General features: G+C 35.0%; 1 protein-coding gene across 1 annotated transcript in view; it reads right to left on the bottom strand.

Moving 5' to 3' along the window:
* Positions 1-7,720: 7,720 nt before the first annotated feature.
* Positions 7,721-21,083, bottom strand: part of LOC149790288 (salivary peroxidase/catechol oxidase-like) — a 36,890-nt gene continuing 23,527 nt past the window's right edge. The window contains exons 11-15 of the mRNA XM_089973441.1: positions 18,117-18,311; positions 15,855-16,070; positions 13,157-13,323; positions 11,918-12,020; positions 7,721-8,879 (exon numbers count right to left, since the gene is read on the bottom strand). Of these exons, the coding sequence (XP_089829567.1) occupies positions 8,729-8,879; positions 11,918-12,020; positions 13,157-13,323; positions 15,855-16,070; positions 18,117-18,311 (832 nt within the window). The 3' untranslated portion in view covers positions 7,721-8,728. The remainder of the gene's footprint in view (positions 8,880-11,917; positions 12,021-13,156; positions 13,324-15,854; positions 16,071-18,116; positions 18,312-21,083) is intronic.

Below are 21,083 nucleotides of genomic sequence, written 5' to 3'. Positions count from 1 at the left end.
AGATCAATACATATGTTTAAACACTTATAAATTTGGTGACAATGATTTATACTCTGATTTCAGTCAAATGCTTTTTTAAAATACTTTTAATATAAATTGTTTAATAATCTTGGACATGACGAATAAAAGTTAATACTCATCAAGCAAAAAGAAGAATTGTGTTGGCAACAAAAACATCATAAATGTTTTAAAAGACATTAATTGGGGTAAATGTTTTGAAATTATTATTGGTGTGGTTTGTTTTACTTAATTAAACCTGGTTAAAACCTGTTTAAATTAGATACATTAGAGAACACTGGCATGGGAATGACTGTTTATAGACTACTTATTTTCTCTCTCTCTCTCTCTCTCTCTCTCTCTCTCTCTCTCTCTCATACACACACACACACACACTTTTTTGCCTACACAAAATATATATGTCCTCTAAATCGACTGAAAAAGAAAACTCAACTAAAATATCAAAAAAAAAGTTCAGGAAATAGAATTTCTGTCAAAAATAAAATTTCGAATGCAACGATTATATTCCTGCATACGTAGTGTGAATTGTATGTGTGTTTACAATAACCGTAAAGAATGTGATATAATAATGCATGTTTTGTGTGCGTTTTAAGTGTGCTTGCAATGCGCGTAAGAAATGCGTTGCAATGCTGGTTAGAAATGAGAGAGAAAAAAGGATAATCATTCTTACCATGTTCATCTGACGTCAGTATTTGCTCTGACCTTCAAAAACCTCTGAGAAGGCACCGTCTCTGGGAAAGCTAACTAAAAAATGTATAATATTGCTTCGACTATTTATATGTATGCACCGCATTAATCAGCCCTTTTGTTGCACTATACCACGTGTTAGCCGGCTTTCCATTGTCTGTAATGTTCAATGATCACGAAATAAAGTTTGAAGGAGGGCCTAAAAATTGGGCGAATAGACTATTGAACGAAATTCCTAATAAGCACCCACGATACCCACCAAAACAATATAAATATGAATTGTAATGCCAAGGCTTGGAAACCTCACGATGAAATTACGACAGTGTAGTAACAAATGTAATATTGATTGTCGTTTATAGATGTTAAGTTAACTACTAAACGAGACATTCCCTCCTGTTATGAAAGAGATATAATCGTCACAAGATTGTTATGATGGTAACTATGGTGAAAGAATAAAGAAACGAAAAATTCCCTAATGGTTCAATGAAGCTTTCAAAAATATGTTTAAAGAAAATCTAAGTGACTATAATGAACTATATATAATAAATTAAGCTACGATAGACATGCGAAAGGCCAGATCATATATATATATATATATATATATATATATATATATATATATATATATATATATATATATATATATATATATATATATATATATTAAACTCCTTGATGCAAATCTTCGGACAGACCTTTTGAGTTACACTTGTGGGCAACAAATAACCAAATGACTGTTGGTATCTCCGAGATTACGATGTTTTATACTTTGCCAAGAAATATGCACAAGATGATCTAAATATCATATTTATTAAATTAAATATTTACATTTGGATACAGTTTGTATTATATTTGAAATTTGGTGGGGCGCCAGTCAAGATCTGTTTATTAATCAATGTTATAATTTATGGTCGAAATGTTATATTGAAAATATTACATTATTTTAATAAAATTCTTAAAATAGAATGTGCTTCTAACAAGATTGCTAAAGCATTTGATTATTTGGTTATATACGACTTATTGCAAAAACTTTTTCAAATCGGGTCAAATATAAAAATATTTTGGATTTTGCTAAGCTATGAACAAGACCGAGGTTATATATAACCATATGCTTGCATTAAGTTTAGATGTGTCGAAGGAATAAGGGAAGGTCAGTGTCTGTTACCATTTTATTTTTATGTTTTCAAATGATCTAGAAGATGAATTTTATGTGATGATACAGGTGGTATTGAGACTGGTTTGATAAAGCTTTTCATTTTGCTGTATGTTGGATTTTCGGGTTCTCGTACGTGCTTTCAGAACCGTTTTGGCTTTTTGCATGAATATTGCAGTGAATGGACATTTGAAGTGATCATTTCTAAGGCAACGAATTTCTATATTTAGAAAAGGTGGTAGGTTACGAATAAGTGTATCTTGATAATGGTCAAATTTCAAATGTACAAGTACAAAAATATGGTTGTCTTTGCATAGACTGAAAACTGCGAATGGTAGGTGGGTATGATCGTACAAACAACCGATGAGTGGTTACGGCCTTACAAACAACCAGTAGGTCTGTAAGACAGCTAAATAGTGTTTTTGTTTCTTTCCGAAGATTAAATTACATTCAACGAATATCATTGTAACCGTGCCAATGTATTGCACTAAATGCTTCTTATTTATCAAAACTGTATACTCCGACTCCAGTTGGGCTAGTTATGTACCGAGAGTGTATCTTCACAGTCAATTTGAGCTGTTTGTATACCGATATTGTATCCTCCGAATCAAGAGTGGCTGCTTATGTACTGAGATTACATCCTCACAGTCCATTTGGGCTACTTATGTACTGACACTGTATTTAAGAGATCAGTTGCGTTACCTATGTACCGATCTTGTAATTAAGTCTAGTTGGGCTGCTTATGCTTATGCTTATGCATATCTATCTATCTATCTATCTATCTATCTATCTATCTATCTATCTATATATATATATATATATATATATATATATATATAGAGAGAGAGAGAGAGAGAGAGAGAGAGAGAGAGAGAGATTTATCTTCCCAGTCCAGTTGGGTTATATATATATATACACAGTTTGTATTTAACAGTCCAAATGGGCCACCGCTCCGGTGGCCTAGTGGTTAGAGCGTCCGCCTCGGATGCGGAGGTCGTGGGTTCGATCCCCGGCCGAGTCATGCCAGAGACTTAAAAAATGGTACTAACAGCCGCCTCGCTTGGCGTTCAGCATTTAGAGGTTAGTGTTAGGACTGGTCGGCCTGGTGTCAGGATAATGTGACTGGGTGTGACATAATGCTACATGTCTGCGGCATGATGCCCCAGTGCTAGACATCACTATAAACTACCACACTGCAGACATCGTAGCGATATGACTGAAAAATTGTTAAAGCTACGTTAAAAATAAAAATCACATCATATCACATCACATCACCAAATGGGCCAGTTTAAAGCAAATCAAGTATTGCATATAATGTGAATCAATTAACATTTTTTTTTCATTTGCTTTAAAATTTCTTCAAAACTGTCTTATCCGTGAAGCAAACATATCAAGTTATTGCCATGGAGATAAAGACGGGCATTATATATCTATATGATAAAAGTATTTATGCCTATATCCTGGCATACTTTACTTTTAGCACGCTTAAATAACCATCATTATTTCGCAAAAGTATTTTTGTAAAACGTTAAGACTATGTATAGTTTTCAACTTTCGGATAACACAGTTTCTTACGAGGACACTCTGATGTAATATTGTAAACATATTAACACTGCATTTCTTACAGAACTGCTTGCGTTGAAAGGAGAATATGATAAGAAGTGAAAAGTGAACAAAGAAATAAGTAATGTTATATTTTAAGAACATTTAGGTATTTTCTTTGCTATTACTGACCACAATTCTACTTTCTATATCGAAAATTTGATAGCAATCGGGTTGCAGATATAAGTGTAACAAGTCTCTCTTATGAATATATTTCCCTCAAAATAGTTTGTACCTGCACACTCCATTAGCAGCTTTTTAAGGAATTAATACGATATTTACCTTATGCTTTCTTCCCTTTGGGGGATTCGGCGTAGTGGTCTCAGTTTTCTTTCAGAGTACTTATATGGAGTACTTATGTAGATAAGGAGTTACCTTAACAAATAGGTGTAACATAATATATTTTTACATGGATTATGACTATGCGGATTATGGGGATTAAGGACAGCCGGAGGCAAAGATAATAGTGCAGCGCTGGCACGTAACCGACAGTCCATTTGCATGGCTTACAAACCGCAAAGAAATCAACTATGAATGAGAGAACAACATGTTGGCATCAACTTCTTGGCCTTGTTTACTAATCTGATTGTTTTGTATCATTATTGTACAACAATTTCCTCTTTGTACTGCACAATATAAATCAAAATCAATTCAATTCAATTCTTGCACTGACGAAAACATTTGCACACCGACTTTATTACACTTATTATTCCCAAAGTTTCTTTCGGATTAACATAGCGTTGTTTTAAACAAAATACCGAACAGAACGTTGGATCTAGCAAATATTTGGGGCATACCAGTCTAAGATTAAAGCTATGAAGCCAATCTGGGCTATGTCAGTCAATACTATTACCAGGGTCATATATAATGACTATAATGACACAGGTAGCACTTATATGTTGAGAGTTCAGTTCATTTCTTGGTTTTATATATATATATATATATATATATATATATATATATAGAGAGAGAGAGAGAGAGAGAGAGAGAGAGAGAGAGAGAGAGAGAGAGAGAGAGGGATGTTATTTGGATTTTTTAACGTAGCTTTAAAAAAATTTCAGTCATATTGCTACGATGTCGGCAGTGTGGCGGTTTATAGTGATATCTAGGACTGGGACATCATGCCGCAGACACGTAGCATGATGCCCGTCCAGTCACATTATCCTGACACCAGGCAGACCAGTCCTAACACTAACCTCCTAATGCTGAGCGCCAAGCAAGGTAGCTGTTAGTACCATTTTTGTAAGTCTTTGGTATGACTCGGAAGGGGATTGAGCCCACAACCTCCTGCATCCAAGGCGGACGCTCTAACCACTAAGCCACCGGAGCGGTCGAGAGAGAAGGTAGTTTGCGGATTTAGAAGAATTACCACAAAGACATTTTTTTAATTGTTAATCACCATGTTTCTCTGTTTGTCGATTAGACTGCTGCCAGACCAACCGACGCAAAGGAGAGAGAAGGGACGAGGGCGGCCTATCTGTCATTTTAAGTTTTAGAACCTCGTTATAGGCCTAAGAAAAAAAATGAGAAAATGATCATATATTACACTATGTGTGTGCCTCCTATCCAAGAAATTTACTGAACTCTCGACAGGCTGTTGCAAGCTTGTGTCGTGAACACCGTAGACTAGTTCCATATAAAGTGTGTACATGTCGTTGCAACGACCAAGTTTCTTTAAGGTCATTTGGTTTAAGTTGTTTTTCAAGGATTACATCAATCCCACATTCAGTTTCGCCCTCATTCTACAGATTTCCGCGCATTGTATCCCGTCTGAAGAGGCGGAGGTGTAGAAAGGGAAAGCAGAACAGATTTATATGAAACTGTTGACCCTGTTTAATTCATTTATAAAACTGCGATTATTAATATGTTTTCTCGTTATTTTCGTACGTCTTTAATGATTAATTGATGGAAAATGAATAGATAGCCTATGTTTGCAATAATGATTGTGTGTATGCATGGTTGTTAGTCGGATGATGACGTCTTGTCGATTTCCACGAGAAGCATGTTCCCAAATGTGAGATCCATATGCGGAGCAGGATGAATCCCTAAGGAAACATTATATCTGAGTGATATGTTTCGTTTAAATATGTGTTTATCTCGAGACCTTATCGTTGGTTAGAAGACATCTTTTGTGAACAAGGGCTTTATTTAAATGTTCCAAGTTACTTGAGAGTAATTTCTCTTTCTTTGGATTTATTGCTTGTTTTTCTTTGTCTGACTAACTTGAGTACAATGCCTAAGTCATATTGTACAGTATGTTAATTTTCCAGGAAGTATATTTTTCTCGCTTTTTCATGTGTTGTCTTCAGACTTTGTACATATGTTCCATGGAGATAGCAGATCAAGCTTCAACGCTGTCAACACCTTTTCGCTGCTAAGCATAATAGCATCAGGTGGATAAAACTCAGAAGTTCGAATGTCAAAATAATTGGGGACAAATTTGTCAAAATCAAGACGTTTTGACATTTGTGAGTCGGTAGCGTCAGCAAGATGCCATTCAGATAGGCATCCTCCTCCTCCTCAGCATCAAATGACTCTTACAAATGGGCAAAGTCTCTTCATATTAGCCAAACATTTTTGTCGATGTTAATCAAATATAAAGCATCTAAGCACTCAAAATCATTGATATGTTATGCGACTCTTGCATGAATATGTTGAAAGGAAATGCTTCCAATTACGAAAGCACAGAAACATGGTTTGGGAAGATATACTCACATCCTTCGAAACATAGCTAAACAGAAAATTGCAATGAAGCAAAGGAAAACATTGCCCGCCCAGCGAGGGATATTTCTTCCAAAGCTGATGGCTATATTCTTAGCGACAGTTGATACTCCATTGTTTTTAGGAACGCAAGCTTATGCTATTGTAGATACAAAATTTTATCATGGTCCCTTAGAAATGGTGGATTGACATCTAACATGTGTAAGAACATTGGATACCAAACGTTCCGCCGAATCCCAACATTACCTTGGCGGCTATGTACACAGAGTTATTGTCCTTGATGGATCGTTTGGACTTTTCAGAAAGGGAACAGTTTCAACGGCACCGGCAATTATTGCAACATCTTCAAACAAAATATGGAGATGATAGAGTACAACTAACTTTAAGTGTCACAAATAATCAGAATCACCAGGAAATACAGCAACTATGCGACGACTATCAACACAGTTGTAAAAGCAAGCCCTAGAAAGGCGATGCGTTACGAATGTAAGTAGAAGAAAGCGTTCATAAAGAAATGCCAAATAGAAAGCGTTCATAAAGAAATGCCAAATAGAAAGCGTTCGCGCAATGCATATGTAACAATCAGCTTCCTAGCTCCTTCGAAGAACGTCATCTGTTAGTGTGTCAATAAATAACGAGTCCAAATCCAGTACAATGAATTTGATCATCGATTCGTTCAGATAATGTAAATGATCAGAACCCGTGGAATGGCAAGAATTCTCTTTAGGATTGTGCGAAGCCAGTGTTCATCAATATGCTGGAAAGTTTCAACAGCAGTCCTGCATGCCAGACCGTTTATATACAACAGGTAGAGCCTGCAGTCCGACGGTGAACTTGTGGCAGTGGACAGTTGTTCACAGTGTGTGACAAGACTCTCATCGAAAATTTAAGTATCTTCGATCCAACGTGAGAAATAGAGACGAAAAATGACAATCATGACATCACATGTTAGCTGTCTAATCTCAAAGCTACGACCGTAGTAAAATATTTTCATTCGTATGCATTGCATGCGGTCCAAGATAATAGCACAGACTTCATGAGAAGAAATACCATCGATCCATTTCAATCACGTGATGGACAAGGTTGAGAGTTGTTAGTATGTGAATAATATAGTGATATCTTCTTCATCGGTGACACTTTGTATTCCCTTTAAAATTCTTACTACAAGCTTTGTGACACTATTTCCCTACAAATGATGACACATAGCATTGCTATTTCCTCATCATTTTGGATGTCCCTTTACTGTAGCTAGACATTGTTGGTTCAGTCCGTCGTGGGAGAAAAAAAAATAGCGCTGGAATATTATAGTCCAGGTCTCACTAACAACCATTGTCAAACCTGTAAATTTGTTACATGTTAAAGTTGTGCATTGTATTGCATACTTTCTCGGTGTTCACTGTTCTCTTTTTTAAAACTTTAGCATTGCACATGAAAATAGTCAAGAAAGGCATCATCTTTTATCAAGCTAGTTAATTAGTGAGGGAGTTAGTACGGGGGGGGGGCACATTTAAGTTTGTGAAAATAAATAAAAACATGTCATTTGTTGTGATTACATTTTTATTTTTAACTTTCTCGTTTCGTACTTTACTGGTAACATTTCCCTCTACTTTTGTTTCCTAGACATTGTATTGTAAGAATGTGGGCTCATTCGTAAGCGTGGCTATCTAGCCATAACATATCATGTCAATTCATATTACGCCCCTTTTCTCGCTGGTCCATGGTTTCTAAGTGTGGAGTTGTCTGTCATTAGTTGTATATTTGTCTGTTTCTCTATCTTGTATCAGTTTCATGCCTAACATCCCCATAAAGGACAATATCAACTCATCATTTCCATAAACCCCTTACTGACGAAAGCATAATGTTAAATTTCCATAAAACCCATACCGACACAAACGTAATGTTAAATTCTCATAAAATCTATACCGACCAAAAAAGTAATGCTAAAATCCCTTAACCACCATATCAACCCAAACGTATTGATAAATTAGATGAGATGAAACTAAAAAAAAAACATGATAAAAAGGATTAACAAGCAAACTTCTAGCAGATCAAATAAATTAAAGGGATTCCGCTTACTCGACGCCATTGTTAATCATTGTCGGAAGGACAAGTTTGACATTATCGTTTCCTTGGTTCACAGCATCATTGCATATTGTTCAAGCTATTATTCAAATCCCGTTTCGTTCGAGACAGAGCTTCTAATCTGGATTGGTTAAAGTAATTTACGTTTATTCTTTGAATTCAATAAAACGAAACAACAAATTTATATATAACATTCTCATTGCAGAAGAAAAGTCACGACCATACTAGAAGATTAGCCAAACGCTAATATAGTAGTTCAAAGTATCTTAAGATCGTTGAGTGCAAAACATAGACATCAAGTACACAGCAAACACATATTAGAACAAAACAAACGTACAATGATTATATGGTTCCATCAAATGGTCTTCTAAAATCAAATCTATTTAACGTTAACGATGAGTCTTGCGATAAATCACATGAAAACATTAAAAGCCACGTGACTATAAGGAAATCACGTGACACAGTCTACTTCTTGTTTTTCCGGTCCAGCTTAGCCAGTTGTCGCATAATTTCGGGCAGTGACGATTGATTGATGGCTGGTCTGGACTGTGGTAGAGTCGATTTCCATTTTGTAAAGTCAATGGATGGTACTACAGTGCACGGAACTACGAGATTGCTAGAAAAAGAAAAGAAACTGTTTAGTACAGAAGTTGAGTCTTTTAGGACTGAAAATGTTTGTTTCGATAGTGTATCGTTTTGTAATTATTATTAGATTTTGTTTGCAAATCGCATATCGTTTTGTAATCATTATTAGATTTTGTTTGCAAATCGCATATCGTTTTGTAATCATTATTAGATTTTGTTTGCAAATCGCATATCGTTTTGTAATTATTATTAGATTTTGTTTGCAAATCGCATATCGTTTTGTAATCATTATTAGATTTTGCTTGCAAATCGCATATCGTTTTGTAATCATTATTAGACTTTGTTTGCAAATTGCATATCGTTTTGTAATTATTATTAGATTTAGTATGTAAATCAGTAATCATTTGGTAGTTATTGTTAGATTTTGTATGCAAATTGTATATCGTTTTGTAATTATTGATATATTTTGTATACAAATCATATATCGTTTGGTAATTATTATTAGATTCAGTATATAAATCGGAAATCATTTGGTAATTTTTGTTATATTTCGTATGAGAATCGTACATCGTTTTGAATTATTGTTAGATTTTGTATGCTAATAGTATATCGTTTTGTGATAATTGCTAGATTTCGTATGCAATACGTATATCATTTTGTAATTATTGTAAGATTTTGTATGCAAATCGTATATCGTTTTGTCATTAGTGTTAGATTTTGTATGCAAATCAATATCGTTTTTTAATTATTGATAGATTTTGTATGCAAATCGTATATCGTTTGTAATTATGATTAGATTTTGTATGCATATCGTATATCATTTTGTTATTAGTGTTAGATTTTGTATGCAACTCTTATATCATTTTGTAATTGTTTAGATTTGGTATGCAAATCCTATATTGTTTTGTAATTTTTGTTATATTTCGTATCAGAATTTAACTGACCTAATCCACAGACGGGCCAAAATCATCTGCATTAAAAAGGCATTTTCAATGGTTTATATTCCTACCCAGACCTTGTGGTTTCCGCTTTCATTAGATTCGTTTTAAGATCTGTCTAGATGAGAAATCGGCATATGGACATAAATGTTCTTAAAATGTTTGGTATGGATAGATTATGCTCTTTTACGAAGCATGCACACAAAATGCGTATCACGTGACTTACATCTTATGAGGTCTAAGTTTAAATGCGTATCACTTGATGTGGTCGAAGTTAAAATCCATATCACTTGATGTGATCTTATTTCAAATGAAGATCGCTTGATGGGGTCTAAGTTCAAGCGCATATCACTGAATGTGGTCTAATTTCAAATGTATGTAACTTGATCTTTATCTAATTAGGTCAGGGTTCAAATGCATATCACTCCACGATTATCTTATGATTTGCTCTATATCTTATTTTCGAACATTCAATTGTATATTCTGGTGAAAGGGCAAAATGCTAGGTTAGTATCGTTGACCTATACCTAGATTGAAATGATAAGTATAGGCAAAATTAATTAGCGTAGTATGATCAACTGGACGTCACGATTGGCCTTAATCACCTCGTAATTTAGAAGAAATATATGACAAAGAAAAGCTATACCCATTAAGCCACATTAGTGATTATAAGTTTTATATTTCTTTTTTTTTTATTTGCTGAAACACTACCGACAAACGTTTTTTAAAAAGAACCGTTAGTCAGATTTGTAATGCGTTTAAATAAGTCTTAAAATAAAGTTTCAAAAATACATAATAGTAACTTACTGCACTTTTGTATAAACATCATATATCTGGATAGAACGGTACTTTAGGTTTGAGTTCTTGTTACAATATTATTACATTTATACACTTGCACCAGATAATCATTGGAATAAAATGGGGAATCTTATATTGTTTTAATTTTTTATCACATTTGGGACAGTTGTACAATGTACAATAAAGTGGTACTAAAAATAAATTTCGAGGCGATGAGAACAATAACGTGTGTGCAAACAATGTGCATCTAATTCACAATTGTACCATGAAACCAGATGGAAAAGTCTAAACTCTCGCCGTTACAAGCATAAATTGCTTCAATTATTTAAACATTTACCACGGACTAACTACCGCATATCTGCAAGATTTGATTCAACCTTTATTTATAGAACACTCTCTTTTGGCAACCTCATGTTAACTGTAGGAAATAACACACAAAAACGTTTAACTGTGCAAAATTATGTTATATTAGGATGACCAAGATATTTAATTAATTGTCAGAACTCACAACCTATAATTAGTTTTAATTCATCGTTATGCTTTTGATGCAAGTTTATGCATATTTTCTCTATAACCGTTTGTACCTTCATCGACATCACTGATGCTATATGTTTTGTTACTGTTTGGGTGGCAGTGATAATAAGCTTATAAGTTCTACTGAAGCCCCCAAATCATACGTTTTAAATTGCTTTGAGTTCTTTCAAATAAGAAAGGTTTAAACTAAATGATTGCGCTTATTAAGGATATGGCGCAGATTCACTTATGAGTATGAGCGCATATGTATGGTGCCGTTTTGAGATGACATCTTTTTCAAACTTCTTTCTAACGAACCGAGTATATACATGCCATGTGTAAGATGGCGGGAACATTTTGAAAGAATTTAAGTTAGAAAAGAAAAAACTGGAGCTCACACCTGAAAGCACCATGCTGCCGATAGAATTTGGGTACCTTATAGACATGCTGATGTTATGCATGATATTTTATGTATAATAATTTATGCATGTATGTTCGTCGTATAATTTGAGTGATAATTTTCATTTGGTTTAACTTTATTTGATCCATGCGTATAGTTTAAATCTTTTTGATCTATGCATGTGGTTTAAATTGATTTGATCCATGCATGATACAAATTTATTTACAAATAGATGTACTTTCTTTATACTGAGAGTAGAGACAAACGATTCAGTGTACAAATCCATAACCAGCGAACAAATACTTCAACATTATGCAAACACTGTTTTGAATTGATTTCATACTCAAACTTAAATCACCGAGATATAAAGGCAGGTAGGAATTTAGTCACGTAGTCAAGGAAGCAAATTTGCAAACTAACTTGGATGCTGGCAGTTTGAAAGCATCAATCTGTATCTGTGTCAGACCAAGATTGGCACAAAGTACTGCAGATAGCGACGTTTTCCTGATCTCGTTCAACTGCTCTGTAATAAATAAATAAATAAATAGATAAATAAATAAATATATAAATAAATAAATAATTCTAAAATAAACGTAAGGAAACTGACATTTAAAAACCGACACTCTATTTACAAATTTCACTGTCAGTTCAAACATGGCCGCATTCGACGTAAGCGCCACCTTTTCGGGTTTCGATTAGATGTTTGGCACAGAAGACTGTATAACACATTGATAGACAGATGAAGCTTGATTGACAACAGGTGGCGTTTGCACCTGAATTATTACTATTAAGTTTGAATTGAATGTAAAATGTACTAATCAGCCTACAATTCCGTACATCAAGAGATCAGCCTATGTTGTTGGGGTTTCGGGTCGCCGAGTAATTTAAAGCCCGCGCCTTTACCCAGATCACTGCCATCTCACCTCTGTTCGCGTGCGTTAGAGTCTCTGGCTCGATCATTGTGGATATGTGATGTGAGAACGCTATCCAGTAGCTTCCCATGGGTTGGTTGTTCTTACCGATGGTTCCCCGGGTTCTTCCTCCACCAGTTATAATGGCCGCCATGTATAGCCTATCTTGCAATCATTAACTGGGGTTAAAACCAAAACAACAACAACAACAATCCATGGTGTTAAATTTTTTCACATTTTGTTCGCTGATGTCTTGTATCAAATCTTCACATGCTTGGCCGTTCGGAGCTCTTGAGCAAAATATCCCACCAAGGCGTACGGTTTGCAATAGTATCCTTTATTAAATGAAACGTTAAAAACTGAAAGGATAAAGGGATAAAATGCAGAAAGATAGCCATCCAATAAAATCACGTTTACATTATAATGTTTGAAATAGACGGTGTGTACGGAAAGCATTTAAATTAAATTTTGTTTTGAATAATTACAGTATTTTCATCAATAGGTGAACCCAAGTCCTCAGCATTTATATCTCTGTGTGTTAGGGGGTGGGGGTCAAAGCGGCAAACATTTCAACCTTGGAATCAGACAATAAGATCAGTAATAAACATAATGATAAAACAGGTGGGTAGGTGAGAAATGATATAGGGAGATAGAGGAAAAGCAATGGCGTATCATAAAAAATTGTGTGCACAGTGGTAGTCAAATCGTATTATTATTGTCACTACTACTACTACTACTTTACATTTACCTTTTGGAAATCCTTGAGGTTCTGGACGTTCGTACCAATAGGAGTCCCCTTCCTTGAGATTCTGGAATTCCCTTCCCAATATGCAACTCAGGGTAGGCCCAAGAGATGAACCGCTAATACTTTTTTCAGTAAGTAGACCCGTGAAAAGGTCAATGTCGCGAGGGTCGCTGAGAAATAAAGATACACACAGCTATCATAAATAGCTAACATTGTTTTAATGTATACATTGTTAGCAATACATGTACTACCTCGCTAACTAAAATCGCTATAATTAATGCAGGGTTAACAGTAAGTGAGCTGTTTATTGGGCTAACATCGCTATAATTTATTCATTATCAGTAGTACATGTACTATGTTGGAAGCTAACATTGCTATAATTTACGTATGGTTTGCAGAACATGCACAATTTGCTGGCTAACATTGATATAGTTTTCACATCGTCAGTAGTACAAACGTTATTTAGCTAGCAAGCTTTGCAAAAATGTAAGGATTCTTAGCAGTATGTATGTCATTTAGCTAGGTAACAAAGCCCTAATTTTGAGCACATGAACTACTTAGCTAGCTAATATCGCTATTTGGTTAGCATGTCGCCTACTACTTAGCAAACTCTATTGCTATCATCTATATATTGTTAGGAGTACGCGAACTATCTAGCTAGCTAATATCGCTATCATTTATAACGTACGACTTTCAAAAGCTTTTGCGGAACATGTTAACATTATTGATGACGACTACAACAAAAGTATGCTATCCATCTACCTCTACCAAAGCATGGGAAACGATAGCGAAGTAGTTTCCATTCTCTTCAGGTTACAAAGAGTGCTGTTCAAATCTTTTAATTTTTATCGCATACAACACAATAGAAACGCTTACAACCACGTACTTTATCAATAATAATTGTATACCAAGGCTTCGGACAATCTGTATCAGCTGTTACTATAACAGCTGATACAGCTTTTAAATGTTAATATGACTATCGGAAAGCGAAAGTATGATTCAGTTTGAAAGAAGATTACTAGCCGGTGAGATGAACACCGAATTGACGTAGAACAATCTGCTAGTTGGACATGCATATTGGTGCAAGATTCTAATGGTCAAACTTATGAGGGAACGACATTATAAGATTATGAATTAACTTCATATAGTGTTCACTGGTTCAAGCAGAAAATAAAGTACTCAGTCCGTTGGAACGGTATCATGCAACTATTAGTTGTAGGCCAGAAATGTTTCAAATGAAATGAAAACATCATGGAAGAGCTCCAACAGTGCATACAAAATACACAAGTGAAGCTGGGCTATGATGCTGTAGTTGACAGTATATTTTTCTTTCCAAGGAACATGGTCATAACAGTGGATATTAGCATCGATGGAAACAACAACAATTTCTAAAAAAATACCAGGTGATTTGTTTAAACTGGGGTAACATCATACCGTTATTTCTTATGTAACCAAGAGTGGTATTTGAAAAGATGATAAAACAGTAACAATTGAACAACAAAACTGTAGAGAACAAAACTAAAGACAATGTGAATAATAAAAGTATAGATAACAAAGACATTTTATTATTCTCGTTTCAAGTCTCATTTAATTGCTCTAAAGTGGGATGTATTGGGGTAGAATCAGCGTATGAAATAGGACAGAACGTACTTGTTACTAAATTGGCCATAAGTAATACAGATGTCGACATTATCATTACAGTCGTTGCTGCAGTTGCACCTTTGACTACTTGTTTCAGCTTTACTTAATGGTATTTCCCCGCCTACCTCCCCATTGTTTCTCTGAAACGTTTCTCCAACTGTATTATTTTGAGATCATTTACTCTGAGTACTTTCATATGTTCTTGTAAAAGCGCCAGGTGTTTGAAAGATTCTTCTTGTAAAAGAAGCTCCTTGTTTGGGGCATTTTCTTTGATATGTCTTTTTAAAGGTGGATGATCTTAGAGAAGTGATCAAGAGGGTTCACGGCAAATAAAACCCACATGAGACCAACGATAAAGCACACAATAATTGCACGATTATGCCAGTGACTTCTTGAAAAATCAAAATTCAAGAAGAAGGACGATCACAAACATTTCCAACATAACTACGAAGTAAAACTCTATAGTAAAAAGAGAAATATTGCTTTCCCATAAGTGTTTTTACATATTTGCAATTCATCTCCATTTCTCTAAAACTATTTTACTAATAACACGAAATTCATCTGTGGGAGTTTAACTTACTGCTAAGTTATGTCTCAGCCACTGATTCATTATGCTTTATAAATGTTTCAATTTAGCTCTACCTTTCTGAAATGATTTAAAGTACAGGCATGTATTTTTATTACTATTTTGATGTAGAGGAAAGATGCAAACTGGGCAATTAGGTTGTTTTAACTTATTTTTTGACGCTCAGTAATAATTTAGCCGTTTTAATTTAGCTCAGTTCTCTGACACAATTGCAGGATGAGTCATCGAACATAATGACTGCTTTTTGTAAGTCATTGCTTTTTGTCTGCCAACTAATTTTCAGTTTTAAAAATAGGTCGCTGTGACATTCGTTTTCTTGTTCATTTTCCTATCTTGGGGGTGCAAAATAATACTGCAGTTACTCTCAGAAAATGCAGCGTTTCACAAAATGTGTGTGGAGATGAAAATTACTAAACTATACTCAGTTTAAAATAAATCATTACAATAATTAATCTCTGAAAGGTGAAAATATACCTGTAAACTTGACGAAGCAGACTCGTTTCTCTTGGTTTATGATCAACAAGACTGTCCCAGGTGGCAGTGAGAGCAGACAGCCCACAGCTGACTCGATAGTCGCCATATGGAGGCACACCGTGATCTCGTCCCCTGAGGATGTTTAGCGCGGCTAGATCAAAACTCGCACCTGTAGAGTCTTCAAAAAGTCTATTTCTGGCTGAATCTTCTACCACTCTGCAATGGAATTATTATTATTATTATTATTATTATTATTATTGCTATCATTATTATTTCATCCCAATCCCCCTCTCAATTGCGGAATCCTGTTATTATGACTGGTCTGTTTACATAGCATAGGCACGCTTTCCATTGCTTGGATTTCAACGAGTTTCCGCAATATGCTCGCAGTTCCGAGGAGGTGATGGTTCTCGTGGTTGGGTTGGCATAAGTGTTATTCTTATTATATATATATATATATATATATATATATATATATATATATATATATATATATGTGAGTGTGTGTGTGTGTGTGTGTGTGTGTGTAAGAGCGTGTGCGTGTCTGTGAGTTGGATTTTTAGCGTAGCTTTAACAATTTTTCAGTCATATCACTACGATGTCTGCAGTGTGTAAGTTTATCGTGATGTCTATCACTGGAGCATCATGCCGCAGACATGTAGCATCATGTCCCATTCAGTAAAATTATCAGACAATAAGCCAACCAGTCCTAATACTAACATCTTAATGCTGAGCGCCTAGCGAGGCAGCAGCTAGTACCATTTTTATAAGTCCCATTTATGACTCGGCCGGGGTTCAAACCCGAGATATAACGAAGAGACAAACCACATATTCGAATGCGTACGTAAACTCCTACTGGTGGCAATCATGTTTATCTCAAAACTCCATCTCCACCACAAGCTGACAAATCCACCAATTCTTGTACAAATGGCTTATCTCTTTACCTAAGTTTCATTGGAATTTGCCAAAACAATAATTGAAGATTCACAAATTGTACGCACTGCACCAGCAACTCTAGCACTGTTATTGCTAACGTTTCATCTTTTGGCTAAATTTTGCTAACTCTCAAAGCGCAATTGACTGAATTGTAACTCAAAAGAATGTTGTTCACTTGGTTCCCTGGTCTGGACCGTGTTTATGGCGATGATCATGAACATGTTTCACTTTCATCACCAGTTTGGCGTCGAAGAGATATCAATTAGAACTTGTCGGCCTTTTCATTCAAGTCGTGTAAAAACGTCAAATAGCCCCCAGCAACATCACAACTGAACACCTTAGTTATTCGGAGATTCATTTTCTAATTTTGTATCAACATCATCCAACTCAGATGTTGATTGTTAAGCGTAATATATTAGTTCCAAACGCTTGGCCCCATTACTTCGTTTATTTCTAAGGTCAGTCTAATATAATTTAAACTAATCACAACTCTTCGTACAAAATGATGTGTCATCATTTTATTTTGCAAACCATAAAATTACCCATGATTATTGGAACACTTTCTTTGTCAAATCTACACACATTGTTAAGAATAAAGTAAATCTTGCGTGTAGTCTGTAATCAAATAATCCCTCTACAGAAGTGATCGGTTTCGATTTAAGAAAAATATTAATACAAAACAAAACAAAAACAGAACATTTCTGAAGTTTGCCACAAATGCAATTCGCCGTCATCGAAAAGCAAGTTCGGAAGTATTTTTGTTCACACGATCCGATATAGCGGAGAAAATAAAGGTACAATCGGAATATTGTCGACTTTTTACGTCTCAACATATGTAATGCACTCTTTATGTTATTCCTTCAACTGAAACGAGGCCGTTTCTCAGCTTGACAAAAATGGTCTAGCTGTGGAAATGGCCTGGCGGTGTTCCAATCTACATGAGGGCGGTGTTCCAATCTACCTGAGCCTTGGTTATGAATACATGGCGAACTCGTGGATAAACAAGCGTACCAAAATGCAAATACACCTCATATGAACAAAACAAAAAATAAATGTTTCAGTTATAAATACATTTCGAGACTTTTCTATTCGTTTGACCTAAGTTATGTTCACGCACACATGGCAACAAATATTTTAGATCTTGAAATTTGGACAAAACAGATTCGTTTGGTCAGACCCTTGAAACACCTCTTTTCAGACAGAAACGTTGTTTACCTACTGTACTGGGAAGCAGTCTGGTATGAATTTAGACCTCAAATTTTGATTGGCTTAATGCTGATGACGTAAATTCACAATAAAAACCCTAACTGGGATACATTTGCATACCTGTCTGTTGCTGGGGAAGCTTGACTAGTCATCCATTTTAGGAGTGCCGGACATCCGGTGCGCTGATTAAGAAATGTGAGATGTGGGTTATTGAACGTGTCCACCACATCAAAGGGACCTATCTCAGGACCGGATTGCCTGGTGTTGAGATCACTGTAGAGATCTATGTGCGTTGGTATCCATGTATGTCCCATCCTGTAAAAGAAGAAAGGGGAGTAAAATAATCATTTTTGAGTATACACTACTAAAAACAGCTGACACACTATGAAATTTACAAATAGCACGATCTTACTTCGCGTTGGCTTAGCTAACTAACAATAAATGTCAAATCCCTACCCACTCCGCCCAGAGGAGTTATAATTCCATTTCTCCGTTTATCTTATCTAGTGATGTGCTACGCACTACGAGAACGAAAAGTTGTTAAACAAGATAAAAATATTATATTGTCTTTTCTTTCACAGAGAACATAATGGCACAAACGAGTGTGATAATTTCAACATTTTTTAGATTTCATCGAAGAAGAAACAAACCGAGAACCCCGCCCACAAAGTTTGTATAAAGAGATAATGTAACTTTGGATTTTCTTCGTGACTGTCCCAATTATTTGCCTAATTTAATTTCAATTAATACAGGATATTCAATGATTGTTGTGCGAAGGTTGCGTCTAAAAGGGCTGTATATCTATATACAAAGAAAAGGTGTGCTGCATTTTACTTCCCCCATATGACAGAACATTGTTAGCAAATCAACTGGTTTTTTGTTGGTTCTGTGGTAATGTTTACGTACGAGGTTTTAATGAACGTGCTAATTTTGAACATGGGATTAATTTTCACCATGACAATGGCAAAGTTAATTATATAATTTATCTGACTTGATCGTGTGAGAGAAAAAAATACACGTTCTTATAGGCTCAATTGCGTCGTGATCAATGTAAATTCATTACACGCTGTTGGCTTTACAAATTTCATAGAGTTATAACCTTTCACAATGTTTATCTTTTTCAGTTGTTTAAAGTGTGGTTTTGTATATTTAATATAATCTCTTCTGAATTGTCTCAGATATGTTAATTAATCCGCTTGTAAGACGGTGCATATCCAGAACGAACATGCTTAACATTTCGTTATTTACCTGTGATGCTATTTGGAAGTACTTTTTTCCCTCTGATTTTGTAATAAGTTAATATGTCTTGCATATCTTAAATCCTTTATCCTGTAAACACTGCCTTTCTCGAACGAGATGTGTTCTTTTGGTGTATCATTTATATTTAATGTCACAATATTTTCACCTGGATCCTAACAAATTAAATGAATATATAATATATAATTACCGGATAAAGTCTCAATAATTTCGTAAACATTTCAGCCATACTCATTTGAATTCAGCCTAAACCTCTCAAGAAACAAACGTAACTATCTTTGCAGGATGGCTTTCTTCACCGAATGCCTAGCAGGACCCACAATTTAATAACTTTTTTATATTCCATATTCTGAAAACGGATATTTGGTTTATAGTCTCCAAAACGGATTCGGCTGCACAGTCTCATCGGTAATTAGGACGACTACGTAACCAGTTTTGCCCTGAGTAGTGGATTCCAGACTTTAATTATACAAATATACTGTATATTTGCCAAACTGTGATTGTGAACAAAGTGGAATATATTCTGGCAGGTTGCATCGACCTCCACACTAAGATGTACCGTTGTCTATGTGTACTTAATTGAAAAGCGTTTGAGACTGTTCTATCACATAAAACATAAATCTAAACAAAATGAGTTTGTTGTGTTTTAAAAAATGGCCGTATCTATTTAAGGATCTTAATGGTTTTAGTTTTTTAATGCCGACTTTTTTTATCTCGCAGAGCTATGTGTGTAATTTTTGTTTGATGGTTTATATTTCTCTTTCTTTTCAAAAGCTGACATATTTGAAAAACACTTTAACTGGCCTGGATAGTCTGGATTGTCCTGGCTTGCCACTAATTAGTATATGTACATGCATACATACACACATACACCTTTCTCATTAATATCCTGTTCAACACCAAAATGTATCCTCTCTGATAACATCGTATTCAACATTATCCCTCAACGACATTTTGTTATAAAATAATGATGTCTTCAAGAGTTTCAATGTGCAACAGTTTGGCCATGCCTGGTAAATCATCTGTATCTACGTCTGAGACCCAAGTGTTTGAGACCAAAGTTTCCGCAAGACATAATGATTTTATACAGCTACATTTGTTAAATAAAATTCTACTCTTCACCTTTCATTTTTTTTGTTTTGTTGAGAAGACAATGAGTTCTTGCCAACGAAATTCGGAGCAAGAATCGACTAACTGCATATTCTAACACCAGACATTATTAATCACAGCTTTTAAAAGCATACCTATTGACACCATACACATATATCTGACATCAAACATTATTCATCACTGCTTTTAAAAGCATACTTATTGACACCATACACCTATATCTGACATCAAACTTTGCTTGTTCCTTCTCACTAAAAATGGTTAAAATTGTTGCCGATATGTGTCACTATTAGAAACCAAAGTATTGTAAAAAAAATTTAACTTGCACTCTTATCTGAACCTGAATTCTGATAACAAAGGCGTAAACGCACATCGGACACCAAAACAAGGGCTTAATCCAATCAACCAGCACATACATGCGACGTTATAATACAATATAAATGTTAACCTAATGTCAAATGCTATCAGATTTAAACATAGGGATGCAAAGGAATTTTTAAAACTATATAACCATGAAAAAGTCATATTACGAAGCAACATTAATTAATATACAGAAGTTCTTTTCTCTACAAATCGGAGCAAGAATGTTTTCTTCGATGCTCCATGTCCCTCCCACCAAACAAAATTATATAGTCGGTCTCTAACACGCAATCACTTCTTATGCCCATCTTTGCAAAAATAGTACAAAACCAATTATCAGGCTGTTTGCTAACATCTGAC

Source organism: Sinohyriopsis cumingii, chromosome 10, assembly GCF_028554795.1.
Source record: "Sinohyriopsis cumingii isolate HCF-2022 chromosome 10, ASM2855479v2, whole genome shotgun sequence".
Classification (NCBI taxonomy): domain Eukaryota; kingdom Metazoa; phylum Mollusca; class Bivalvia; order Unionida; family Unionidae; genus Sinohyriopsis; species Sinohyriopsis cumingii.
This window is presented reverse-complemented; position numbering and strand designations above follow the sequence as displayed.